Source organism: Equus asinus, chromosome 8 (genome assembly GCF_041296235.1).
Source record: "Equus asinus isolate D_3611 breed Donkey chromosome 8, EquAss-T2T_v2, whole genome shotgun sequence".
NCBI classification, from domain to species: Eukaryota; Metazoa; Chordata; class Mammalia; order Perissodactyla; family Equidae; genus Equus; species Equus asinus.
The window spans coordinates 99623446-99637190 of record NC_091797.1 but is presented as its reverse complement, the minus strand read 5'-3'; the positions used below and the strand labels follow the sequence as shown (position 1 = coordinate 99637190).

The 13745-nt window shown below is 50.6% G+C and overlaps 1 protein-coding gene across 11 annotated transcripts in view; it reads right to left on the bottom strand.

The window, feature by feature from the left end:
• MED15 (mediator complex subunit 15) overlaps positions 1–13745 on the bottom strand; it is a 66483-nt gene that overhangs the window by 8794 nt on the left and 43944 nt on the right. For 6 of the 11 annotated variants that reach the window (XM_014827140.3, XM_014827138.3, XM_014827139.3 and 3 more), the window contains 4 exons: positions 11300–11523; positions 9856–10203; positions 8546–8674; positions 2554–2673 (listed from right to left, as the gene is read on the bottom strand). In XM_014827140.3, the coding sequence (XP_014682626.1) occupies positions 2554–2673; positions 8546–8674; positions 9856–10203; positions 11300–11523 (821 nt within the window). The remainder of the gene's footprint in view (positions 1–2553; positions 2674–8545; positions 8675–9855; positions 10204–11299; positions 11524–13745) is intronic. The other 5 variants (XM_070516607.1, XM_070516606.1, XM_070516611.1 and 2 more) reach the window with 1 other exon arrangement.

Below are 13745 nucleotides of genomic sequence, written 5' to 3'. Positions count from 1 at the left end.
CTCTAGAGCAAAGCAGGACATAGGTCCTCCTGTGGTGTCACCTGCTTACAATTACCATAGGAGCGTTGGGACAGGGACCCCATGTCACCCCTGGCTTCCCATACTAGACACCGTGTCCAGTATGTGCCCAGCAGATCCTGCTTGGTCACAGTTGTCCAGAAGTGTCTCCACCACAACACAAAGATGTAGCCTGGACACATCCCAAGGACGGGAGCTGGAGGAGAGGTTGAGACGAGAGCCCTGTCTCAAGAAGAGCTGAAGGAGCAAGAGCTGACTTTCTATTCTGCCTGTTTCCTTTAATCTAATTTATTGCCACAAGGAAAGAACAAAACCAGACAGGCATGGTGGATGCTGAAGCACGTCCTGCTAAGGGCTGCATGCAGGTGGCTGGGGGCCGACAGCAGCCACAGGACATGCCATGCAGACACAGCGAGGCCCAGAGGGCCAGCTGCTAAGAGCTCTGCTGGGAAACCTGCTGGACAGCAGGGGCAGCTCTCAGCCGCATTTCAATGGCACATTCCTGGAATAACCTATCTTTTCTCTGAAGGGACTGGATTGGAAAGATTCTGCTGCAAAAGCAGCTGCACACTGATTCTCGAACCAGCTCTGTGGCCAGCTGAATGTCCTCAATGTGCCTGGCCCTGCAGGGGGAAAAGGGTTTGAACCCCAGGACCCTGCTGAGAGGCCAAGGTGGGACGATGGAAGCTTCTCACCTAAATTGGAGCGTCTCAGTCTGTTCTCACAGAGGGCAGTGGCGCCTCTTGCTTTGACCGCTGCTGGGGGACCACACTCACCAGCACTGAGGAGCCACTACGAAGAGCTCCCCTAAACTTGAACTAGAATTAAGCTCCCCTAAAGCGTGAACTATGACCTGCTTCAGTGAGACTGAATAAGAGTCTCCACACAAAGAACTTAGCTCAAGGCCTGGCATGGATCACACACTCAAAATGTCGGGGATTTTTATTGTTTTGATAAAAATCAGCCCTATGTGCTGATGCCAAAGTCATTCCTCCACACCCAACAACCCAACCTGACTCTGTCAACCCAATGGACACTGAGCCAGAGGCTATGGGAAAGGAGAACAAGCAGTTTGAGGTCACAGAGCTGAGACTCCAAAGAGACCAGGGCAAAGAGACCCACACTAATGACACATAAGCAAGTAAGGAGGCTGGAGGGTGGGGGTCGCCTGAGGCACCAAGGGACTAACTCTCAGCCAGGCATTGTGCTGAGACCCCCATGCAGCCTCCAGGTCACCCTATCCTCCTTGCCACCTTGGCCACAGAGCCTGCTTCCCCTGCCCCCCAGCTTCGCTCCTCTAGACAGCTCTGTCACAAGGCCTTTTTACCAGCAGATTCCAGCCACTTCCTCCTTCTACAACCCAACAACTACCAAAAGGGAGGACAAACCAAACAACTCAAGTTGCAGTCTGTGACAAACTGTGTGAATGGTACATTTGGGGTGAACCTGGAGGTCGGGAGGCAGAGAGGGTGAAAACTGAACATGGCCCCAGATGGCAATGCCTCAGCCTCAGGAAGGCCCTCACCATTCTCTTGGAAGCATGTTTTGTGGGGCCAGACTGCAGCCATCTACATAGGCACCCCTCACACGAGGCGACAGCAGCGCCTGCACACGTGCCGTTGGGAAAGGCAGGGGGTGCTGCCTGCTAGGATTATAGCTGCATCTCCCTTACAACAGAAAATGAATTTTAAAGCTTTGGCAAATCTGAGGTTTTCACAGCAAACCAACTAAAATGGAAAGCCTGTAAGATTAGAGAACCTTATTACCATTTTATTCTCAGACTCCTAGAAGAGTGCCTGGCCCACGGAATTCACATGATGACTATCTGTTAAACAAATGAACACACCATGGAAGAATTCTAAATTTCATACGATAACAGAGAACCAGGAATTCACATCCCCGAAAAGTGTAATGTACAAAGAAGTCTTTACCTACCTAGAACGGGGCGAGCGCGCGTGTATGTGTCCGTGTGTGTCTACACTCTACACAGTAAAGTCTAGAACAGCATGGTCCAACAGAACTTTCCACCAGAATGGACTGGACTGACTTGTTCTACAATCTGTGCCGTCCAATAAGGCAGCCACCAGCTTCCCCATGGGGCAACTGGACACTTGAATGTTAACGAATTTCAACTGAATGTAATTTCAAAAACTGAATTTTTAGTTTTATTTAATTTTAGCTAATTTAAATGTAAGTAGCCAAGACGGCTAGTGGCTATAGCATTAGACAGCACAGCCCTAAAAGCAAAACTATCGGCTTAGCTTCTTTTTCATTTTACTGTGAAATGACAGCAGCATAACTATCTAAAATGCTAAAATGTTTAGGATACTTTGCTCCTACCTTCTCCAGAAAATGAAAACGTTAGAACTTTCCAAAACATTAAAATGAAAACACTCAAGTATTTCCTCATATCCCCTCAAGAAACACAAGCTGGATGTGGCCCCATGTAAGCTTGGTTAGGCACTCTGAGCGCCACTGTGAAGGAAGTCGCTGACGATTACAGTGTGCCTCACAAAGGCACCGCCCCGTAAATACCTGTGCCAAGGGCTGTCCGCCCAAAGAGATGGAGCTTGACGGGACGGCAGACATGGCGGTGGTGGGTGGGAACCGGGCTCTTACTTGCATCCCGCCTTGGGCCAAGGCTGCGGTGATCATCTTGAGGACAGAGGGACAACAGACAAGGTGATCGCAACAAAGAAACGCAGTGCATGGGCAAGTGGAAAGGGATGGGCAGCCTCTGCGACAAGGAGCGTCCACAGGTGAGGGCCTTCGGGGGCTCGGGCAGCCTGGGAGGGGCAGAGGCTGGCCTACATGCTCAAGCCCACAGCACCAAGGCCTGTCTAGGCATCGGAATCCAGAGGAGCCGCCAAGAACGTGCCTCCAGACCTTTCTATTCTGTTAGCTGCACTCCTTCAACAAAGCTCTGATCTGCTGACGGCCCGCAGAGCCCTCAGGGCCTGACCTCAAGGGCCAAGGGTGGTGCTTCTGGGAGACCAGGCTCCTGGGAGAGACTTCGAAAGAGTACACTCCACCAAAGCTGGCTGTGAGAAGCCAACCACCGTTAAGAGAGAGGCAGAGTCCAGCTAAGCGGGCTCATGGCACCTTTCCTTCTCAGCGGCACACCACCTGAGGAAGATGCGTCTGAGGGCCTGAACTCAAACCATCCTCCTCTCCTCCAGGCCTCTGACTATTTACCGAGGAACTGGTTTTCTCTTATAACTAAGATCAGAGGGAGATGGGAGAGGGAAGCCTGGGACTCCGCCTGGAGCCTTGCCCTCGTGAGGAGGTGGATGTCCCACAGGGACATGGGTCAGGTCTGTCCTTAAACATAGAAGATGACCACAAACTCCAGAATTCCAGCATTAGCTGGGATCACCCCCTCAACCCACCACGATCAACTTACACTTTTGGAAGCACAAAGGCAGCACTGCCATGGGTCAAGGCCTGCTTGCACTGACAGGAACCCGGTGGTCTCCCGTGACCCAGTCATCCTCACTCTGGGCTCTGAGTTGGGGGATGGAGCCCTAGTCTGGTCCTTTGAGAGCAGGGCCTGCGTGCTCTCACAACTATTAAGATGAGACCAAACTAAAACACAACCAGGTTCAGAAAGGAAGCAGGACTGATCATGGAAAAATGAAACATCTATCCCAAGAGGCTGTGAACTGACCCATGAGACTGGGGCAGTGATGATGGCCATTGAGTCCATGCAGCAAGGTGTGCCAGGGACAGGGTTCCAAAGCAGGAGAAAGGCCCGAGGGAGACCTCTGGCATCACACGCATGTCCCACACTCACACCCATGGGTCGCATGCAGCAGGCACCACAAGCCAGGGGTGACAAGCAGTAGCAGATGCCAAACTGAATCTCCCATGGCTGTGGGAATGGGGCAGCCCTCACGCAGGGCTGGGCAGTGGACATTCCTGTAGCCACATCAATGAAAGGACTTCCCAGGGGTGGGGAGTGAGGCAGTCATTCTCCTGGTGTCTGCCAAAATGTAAGCATGGTCCTGAAGAGCCCACCACGCCCCACCCCATCAGACACTAAGTGGGATGTTGGTGGGGGTGCAACAGTGCTCACAGTGGCAGGCATACCCCAGAGATATTGCGAGTTCAGTTCCAGATCACCACAATAAAGTGAATCACTGCAATAAACTGAGTCACACAAATTTTTTGGTTTCCCAGTGCATATAAAAGTTATGTTTACACCATACTGTAGTCTATTAAGTGTGCAATACCATTATGTCTAAAAAATCAATGTACATACCTTAATTAAAAAGTACTTTATTGCTAAAATAAATGTGACACAGAGACACACAGTGAGCAAATGCTGTTGTAAAACTGGTACTGATAGACTTGCTTGACACAGGGTTGCCACAAACCTTCAATTTGTAAAAAACGCAGTATCTGCGAAGTGCAATAAAGCGAAGCACAATAAAACAAGGTATGCCTGTTCTCAGGGCTCCAGATGGGAAAGCCTCAGGGAAACATGCCTCCTCCCAGAGGAGGTGTCCAGAGTGGGGCTGAAAGCAACTCTCTCCCGGGCTGGGCTCTCAGCCTGTGGTCAGGTAGGGTAACAGCCAACAGTGTCCATTTATAACCGACGTGGCACTGCACTGAGGAGCCCATCTGAGAGCCCTGTGGCCACTTGACAATGCTCCTTCAGAGGAAGAAGGGCCTGGAAGTCAGTCAGGTGGTATGAGAGAGGTGCAAACATTTTCCAGGAAGAAACAAAAGTAGTAAGGAACAAAAAGCTTAAATCTGATTTGCTGCAGACTGGTTTTCTTGTAACCGAGAACTCCTGAGAGGCAAAGCTCATTTTAACCACCAATTCTAATGAAAACACACCAGAAGTATTCACTGGATTAGATGATCCAGGCAGTGAACAACCAGCAACTCATTCTCCCACTCCCCCAAGTGACTACATTTCTCTGCCTCCCCAGACACATCCACCCAAGAAGGAGTTCAAGCTCCACCCCGCAGGCTGTGGGCCTGGCTCCTCCTCAGTCCCTGGGCAGGAGGGCCTGGAAAGAGGAGAGAGGGGTAAAGGCAGGGCGGTGAGGCTCAATCAAGAGATCGCCGTACCGCAGCCGTGTTACATGCACGCACGTTGGGGAAGTGTGTCTTTGGTAACAATTCTTCATACCTTGAGAACTATAGTTACGTTTCCATACACTAAAAGAACAGAATGCTAAAAGACAAAAGCACAGGGACGGTTTGGAAACGGAGACGCATTCTGTTCTGGTTTTATCTGCAGTCACAGATAAAGTTTAGGGGAGAAAGAGAAGTTAGCACAGCTCTCCTGCTGTGTCCCAATAAATCCCACTGTGGTGACGGCGATGCCACCTTTCTCATCTACATGAGTAACGTCAGATAAGAGAGCCAGGCGTACAAAATCTCAAACTCAAGTCCAGGTTGAGGACCCCGGGTACCCATCGGACCCAGAGCACCAGTGAACACTCGACAAGGTGCCTCTCTTCTGCTCGGAGGGGGCTGACTTGTGAGAGGAGGCTTGGAGGCTGCCCACGTGGGCCCTTCATGCCAGCATTTCTTTCATGGAACCTGCGCCTGCGTGCAGCAGCTCACATCCAGGAAGTTGTGACACACAGCCACCTCGTCCTGACGTCAAGTGCATGAATACTACATAAGAGTTGTAGCCTGCATCTCTGAACTCCTGGTAGATGACTGGCGGATATGATTCGAGGGCCTCAAAATGACCTAGTGACTTACTTTTGAGACACATTAGCAAACCATCCAGACCCTGGCCAGGTATTAGGACATGGTAACAGCAAAAAACTGGAAATAATCTCAGGATTCAAGAGCAAGATGGTAATTAAGGACAGTAGGATACATTCATAAGTGGAATACTAAAACAGCGGCGTAAAATAATGTTGACCAAGGGTTTTAAATTACAGGAGAATGTTTTACTTCTATTGTAATGTGAATGGGGAAGAAGCCACAAATAAAATCCTATGTACAGTATGACCTTGACTATGTGAGATCTGGAAAGAAAAGATGCCAAACTGCTTCTCCTGTGCTGGAATGTTTCCCTTACTTATAATTTTCTCACTTTCTGTCTTCTACAGTTACCACATACTTTTTAAGTTTTTGGTCAAAATATCTGCAGCCTTGTCTTGTCCACTGTGCCAACCCTGGTTGCAAAGGAGGGCTGTGAATCCAGAGATCCCCCCAGGAGGGCTTGTGACACCCAGGGACCTTACTGCTGTTCAAACAATGCAGCAAGGCCAGCCAGCCGGCCTCTATGAACCTGCACTGCCTGCAGTGAGGCAGGACCAAGCCCAGAAACAAGCCAGCAGACCAGAGGCAGAGGCCCTTGAGGCGCTGCATCTGGGCTGAGAGGCACTGCACAAATGTGCACTGTGCTCTGCTGGGCTTCAAGAACGCTCCCTTTGCCACCAGCACCTAGCAACCCCACCAAAGGCCAGCAGTGTAGGATGAGGCCTCTCCCCTGCTCTGCCCAAGGCTGGTCTACGACACGCGGGAGGGATGTGAACATCACTCCTGAAGAACCTGAAGGTGCACTCCTCACCAAACCAAACCCACCCATAAATACTCAGGCGGCAACCCTTTTCATCTTCCCCAGCTACCAGAGTCCTACAATCTCCCCAGAGTCCCTGCTGAAAAGAAGAGTCCTGCCTGCCAGCACCCCTCCAAGCTCCGCTGGGGGGAAAAGAATGCTACTGTAGAGGTGATTGAGCCCATGGCCAAGCTCCCACGCTGGCTGGGACCTCCAGCAGAAGCAAAGGGCAGAGTAACCACTGGGCAGAGCAGTGCCACACACAGGCGCAGTGCGGATACTGAACACACACAGCCACATCCTGCTTCTGGAAGGTGGTAAGGCACCACGGGAGCTACAGGGAGTACACTTCCTTGAGCCAGAAGTTTACAAACACACCAGCAGAACGGACCTGGACCATCGGAAGACATCAACTGTTCTACAGCTGCTTGCTTCCCAAACACCAAGAAATGGGATGAAAAGGGTAGTTCTGCTTTAGGACGGCCATTACAAAGTAAAGAATGCCAAGCCTCTTGCTTTCCTTCTGGACCAGACCTGAGATGCAAAAGTTTCCATGAAGTGTGGTCCCAGAACAGGGGAGGGAGGCAGGGAAGGTAGCGAAGTGGCAAGGGCAACGGCTTCTGCAGCCTGGGCGGTCACTATGTGCCACCACCGTCCCAGCTCTGACCACGCACCACCTCTTTCTCTGCTTGGGACATCAAGAAGAGGAAGCCCCAGAAGGCCTGAGGACAAGCCTGGGATACACAGTGATGATGGCAGAGATGGACTCAAACCTAGTCACACAGAGCAGCCAGCCCACTCCTCAGCTATAGACATAAGGTCTGTGGCATGTTTTGCACAAGACCGTATCTGGGCAAGCTGGTGACCTGGGGAACTCTGGTCCCAGGTCACTTGGTACAGTGTCTAGGGAGGCTGCTAGGCCGACTCAGCTACATCCAAATACCTCAGGTGCCTCGGTCAGCATGCTTTTCTTCAGGCAGCTTCTTGTGGACTTGAGCAGAAAGGACCATTTCTGAGCTACCCCCTACAGTGAAATGTCATCTGACTCTAATAGAATACATCACATCCCAGAAGTGCGTGACATGTGGCCGCTATGCACTAGACAGGGAGCTCAGTGGACCAGTGGGTAACGAGCAGGGCAGGAGCACAGTGGGTGCCACTCAGCACAGTGCAGCACAGGGGTGGGTGGGCCCCAGCTGCAGTCTTTCCATATCAACTAGAACTTCTGCTCTGTCTAAAGCCAAATCTCACTGCTCAGCAGCGACTATCAGTGTTCCCACCACTGGGCAGAGACAGGAAGAACCAAGGCCCCAGACTGGATGATTTCCCTCCTCCACACAGGAACAAGGGCGGGGAGTGTCTATAGAGAAGTCATAAGGCCTGATCTCCAATCTCTAGACACTAACAACAATCTGGCCCCTACTAGGAAAGGCTAGGCAGGGCCTACTCCATCCCACCAACATCTAGTATACACCGGTGGGCGTGGTAGGCTTGACCACAATTCTTAGCACAGAGGGGAACACATGAGGCAGCCAGGCAAGGGGCTGCAGCACAAGCCCGCACCAGCCACTGGAGCCAGGCACTCCTGTTCTCGTGCTCTTCCCGGTTTCTAGAGAGCTACTGTCTATCCCCCCACTAGCCCCATACTCAGAGCTGCGGCAAGGATGAAACTGCAATGCTCTCCTCTCCGCTCGTGTTCTCAGAGAAGGGAAGTGGGATGATAAAGGAATTCAGAGGAGAGGTGGGAACAACACATGCACTACGCAGCTGGGAAACGCAGATATGACCAAGCAGAGCTGGCCAACCTGAGGCTCCCAGGGACTGGCTCCAGGGAGAGCCCTGGTCTCGTAGAGTGCCAGGGTAGAGAAGCCCGTGCTTTACCGACCTGACCCCTGATCCAACCATGACCCTCACTATAGAGCGCCTGAAATCTAGCTCCATGCGTAGGTGGACATGCACCTGCCAGCAGAAGCCCTCGGCTCCGAAGGCCCTCACCTGGACTCCAGAACCCACTATCTGGGAGGCCTGAGCTGTCGGTACCGCTGTCTGCTGCTGCACCTGGGGCTGCACCTGCTGCACCTGGGGCTGCACCTGCGGCTGCTGCACCACCATCGGAGGTCGGACCTGAGGAAGGGAGAATGCAGTTTGGAGCCACCCAGGGTAGAGGGCAGAGCACCCACTACTTCTGTGGAAGCTTTGAATCTTGAAGCTTTTTGTAAGAAGGAGGATGGGATCATCATGACTTCACTGGCTATGATATCACCATCCTGGCCATCCCCTTATCCCATGGCTCATCAGAAATGTCCCATGCCAGCCTGGCCCCAAGTCGGCACAGCAGAGTCCCACCTCTCCTCACTCTGGTGAGAAGCATATCCCTCCCACCAGGATGTCACCATACAGCATCACCACCAACTACCAATGCAAGCAAAGCGATGCTTCCCAAAGCCAAGTGCACAGCTTGGCCGGCCTGGCCTCTGGACCAAGCACACTGAGTTTATGAGAACCCCCCTTGGAGCCCTGACTCCTTGAAGGAAACGAGGGCTGGCCAGTCAGCAACAGGCTGGCTCCCATGTGACAGGTGTGACCATACTTGCTCTTCACGACCCTCCCCTGCCTTCCAGCCCACCCCGGGGGGCCTCCTATTCACCTACCACTCAGTTCAGGTAGGGCCCCAGTTCCCACTCCACTCAATGAATCACAAATAGAAAAGGCCACGAAAACCAAGGAAGTGAGCCGAAAAAACATTAAAATGGCCCCTTGACACAGCTACCCCTGACTTGGTGACAATATTCTGCTCTCTGTGTAAATGTCACTGACTAGATTTGCTTTGTACAGAGATGCATAAGACTAAAAATAACAGTATTTTATATTAATACCCCCTCCAAAATATGGCAATGGCAGGGCTCTTTGCTCAGAACATAACTCCGAGCAGTCAGCAAACCACCGTGGATGCCCGATGGAGGCGGCCTGCCACCCACAGTGAGGACAGGCATGCTGCCGTCCATCGCATCATCCACAATCTTAAAATGACAACGGCCACTGCCGAAATCAGCCACACTGCTTAGGAGGCAAACTGCTGCTCCAGCAAGAGGGGCACCCCTGTACAGGGTGCAGCAGCTCTTAGAATGCATGCTCCCTTGCTGAGCTGGACGTAGAGGCCAGTGTGGGAAAAGGCTGCCTGAATCGCAGTGCCTGAAGAGGCCATGCCGTCTACAGCCAAGGAGCACCAGAAATGGCTGCCAGCCACAGGCTGCAGGCAGCACCATGAGAAGAACTGCAGCCCACCACGAGCCATGGGTACTCACAAGTTTCAGCTGTTGCTGGGTATACATCATCTGTCCAGGGAGGGGCGGAGCCTGTGACACCAAAGGCTGGGTCTGTGACTGTGGTGGGAGCTGTGATGGTTGGTTCTGAGCAACTGTCGGCTGCTGGGGCTGTGGTGGCGGCTGGTGGTGCTGTGGGTGGTGCATCTGCTGCAGCTGCTGGGGCAGGGCCTGGGAGGGGGGAGGCTGTGGCTGCTGCATTGGTGGCTGCTGTATTGGCGGCTGGGCCTGCAAAGCCTGCTGCTGCTGCTGCTGCTGCTGCTGCTGCTGTTGCTGCTGCTGCAGCTGCAGCTGTGCCATCCGCTGCAGCTGCTGTTGCTGCTGCTGTAGCTAGGGGCAGAACAAGTAGCACTCGGTCACCCCATTGGCCCCTGGGCCCTGTGCTAGCCTTGCCCCCCAGAAGTCTGCCTGGGCTGCTCTCACCCAAGGCAAAGGTAAGGGAACACCTTCCACAGAAGGACCCTGAGGACACATCGTGTGCTCCTGTGCCCTGGCCATGAGATGCTGGTCCACTCCTAGACATGAGAGGATGAAAGAAGGCTGAAGGGAAATATCTGGAGGGTTTAGTAATATAGAGGTGCAGCTCCACAGAAGCTGGGATAAACACTCAGGTGACTGCAGTCCTCTAAGGCCTCTCTAATGATGCCTGTTTGGTCCCTACAGTGGTCAACAGTACGAGCCTCATGTAGACGACCAATGTCTGCCTTTCATGATGAGTAGGAAAACTGGGACCGAAGATTCACTGTCAGCTCTGGGAGGGGGGGCCTCCAAGATCCAGGAGGGTGGCCACTGGGAAAAGGAGGCAGTAAGCCAAGGCCTGGAGGGGATGGGAAAGTGGAGAGGTACCTTCAGGGCTTTCCTCCCTCAACCAAGAGCAGACCTGACGCATGTCTAGATGCTGACTGCAAACCATGAGAAGAAGAAATGTTTTCTTACAAGCAGAGCTTCTAATGTGACATTGCCATTCCCGTGCAGGACACCGGAGGGGAGTCAATTAGTGCTGTGTCCAGAAAATGCAACACTCAGAGACAAAACAGGAGGCATGTACGTACTCAAAAGAAACACACCCCTGGGACGGCTCAAGCATTTCCACATTTTGCAGTGTTCTTCTCAGTTCAGTTAACTCTTACATGAATCACTTGCACCCAGAAGCCTCCACTGATCCAGCCCCTCCAGCACAAAGTAGGCCCACAGCCAGACATCCAAGCCTGACAGAAAGGCCCTCCTCGTGCAATCACAGCACCCTCCTAATAAGTCAGGGCCTGTTACTCCTTTCTGTCACAGGCTCTGCAAGAAGCCCACGGAGGAGGAAGCCCAGGCACGAGTCATCAGGAGGCCCCTGTACCCAGCACTGTGGCTGGTGCGTGTGCAGGGCTCAAGGGCCAGAGAAGGGAGGCTGTGTGCCAGGAACAAGGGCACCTAGTACCTGTTGCTGGTTTTGATGATGCAATTTAATCAGGTGCTGCTGCTGCTGCTGCTGCTGCTGGAGCTGCTGCTGCTGCTGCTGCACCACCGCCTGGAACTGCTGCTGCATGGCATTCTGCTGAGCCTGGAACTGCTGCTGTTGCTGCTGCTGCTGCTGCAGTGCCACCTGCTGCTGTTGGAACTGCTGCTGCTGCTGCAGCGCTACCTGCTGGAGCTGCAGCTGGGCTGGAGACAAGACCCGTGAGTCAGGCCCAGGTGCACAGCAAGGGAAGCCACAAACAAAGTCCCATTGCCACTGCAGCTATGCACACAGGGAGGGTGGCAAGACGGCCCAGTGCCCTGACTGCCACTGGAATGGAACACTCAGGTTACACAAGAGGGACAGATGTGATGGGAGCGGCATTTGTGTAGACCACGGAACTTACTATTACGAAGTACTCTAAAATAATAAAGAGCAAAGGGTTGACTAAGCTTTTAGGATGGCAAAGAGGCTCAGCCTCAGGCAACCACTAATCTGCTTTCTGTCTCTACGGAGTTGCCTGTTTTGGACATTTCATATCAATGGAATCTCACAACATATGGTCTTTTGTGACTGGCTTCTTTCGCTTAGCATAATTATTTACAACTTTCACCTATGTTGCAGCACGTATCAGTATTTCACTTCTTTCTACTGCTGAATAATATTCTATTATATGGATTTCCCACATTTTGTTTATCTGATCATCAGCTAATGTACATTTGGGTTGTTTCCATTTTTTATGACTATGAATAATCCTGATATAAACAATCATTTACAAAATTTTCTGTGGTGTGGTTTCTTTTGGGGTGATGAAAATGTACTAAAATTGATTGTGGTAAAGGTCGTACAACTCTGAATATACTAAAAACTACTGAATATTGCACTTTAAATGGGTGAACTATAGGTATATGAATTATATTTCAATAAAGCTCTTATTTAAAAAAGAAATAGGGGGCCGGCTCCGTGGCCGAGTGGTTAAGTTCGCGCGCTCCGCTGTGGCAGCCCAGGGTTCGGATCCTGGGCGCGGACATGGCACTGCTCGTCAGGCCATGTTGAGGCGGCATCCCACATCCCACAACTAGAAGCACCTGCAACTAAGATATACAACTGTGTGTGTGTGGGGGGGGGGGGGGGTTGGGGAGATAAAGCAGAAAAAAAAAAAAAAAAGAAGAAAGAAATAATACAGAGATCCTTTGTACACATTGCCCAGTTTCTCCCAAGGCTACCATTTTGTAAACTTATAGTAACAACCAGAATGTGTACTCATTTGCATGGGTGTGTATATTAAGCGCTATACAATTTTCTCACTTAGGTAGATTCAGCCACCGCTACAGTCAAGATACTGAACAGCTCCACCAGCACAGGTATTCCTGGAGGTGCCATGCCCTTCCGCAACCCCCCTTCCCCCACCACAGCAACCACTAAGGAGTCCTCCATTTTAACATTTTGTCATTCCAAAAATGTTATGTAAGTAGGACCATACAATATGATTGGCTTTTTCATTCAGCGTAATTTTCTGAAGATCGCCTCGGCTGTAATGTGTATCAGTAACTCTATCCTTTTTTATCACCAGCAGTATGTCACGGTCTGGTTATCTTCCAGTCTGTTTAACCATTCACACCATAAAGGATATCTGGGAGAGACTGCAGATTTGGGCTACCATGAACATTTGTGTACAGGTTTTCATGTGAATGTGGCTCTCATTTCTCTGGGATAGATACCCAAGAGTGAGACTGCTGAGATGGACATTTAGTTTTTAAAGAAGCTGAACCATTTTACATCCCCACCAGCAATGTATGAGTAATCCAGTTTCTTCTCATCCTTGCCAGCATTTTAGCCATTCTGATAGTGTAAGAGTTTTAAAATTTATCTTCTTGTTACAGACTTCTACCTCTGTTTGATAGTCAGAAAACATTACGTGTATGGCAGTAATATTCTGAAAGTCCTGAGGCTTGCTTTATGGTTAATTTTTTTAAGCATATTTGTTCCTTCCACATGCTTAGATGAGGTTGTTTATTACGTTGTTCAAATCTTATCATTTTTTGTCTGCTTAACTATCAACAGCTGAGAGAGGTAATTGCCCAATACATCTTCTATTTTCAAATCTTTTTGCATCTTCTATTTAGCTGTGTTTCTTGTAAGAATTACATAGCTGTAGAGTTTCCTTTCATTTATATTCAGTCTCACAGTTCCTGTCCTTTAGCAGGAGAGTTTAGTCCATGCACATTTATTGAGATTACTTATATTTTTCAACTTATATGTATTTATCTTCCCTTTTCTAAGCTTCTTTTCCTCCTTTGTTTTTCAGCTTTATTGAGGTATAATGGACAAATTTTTTCTCCTTTTTTGAAATGTATTTTTGTTGGGTGGTTGGTTTCAATTTTGTATATTGTTTGGATTTGTTTGCTATTTTTTTCTTATTCCGTTT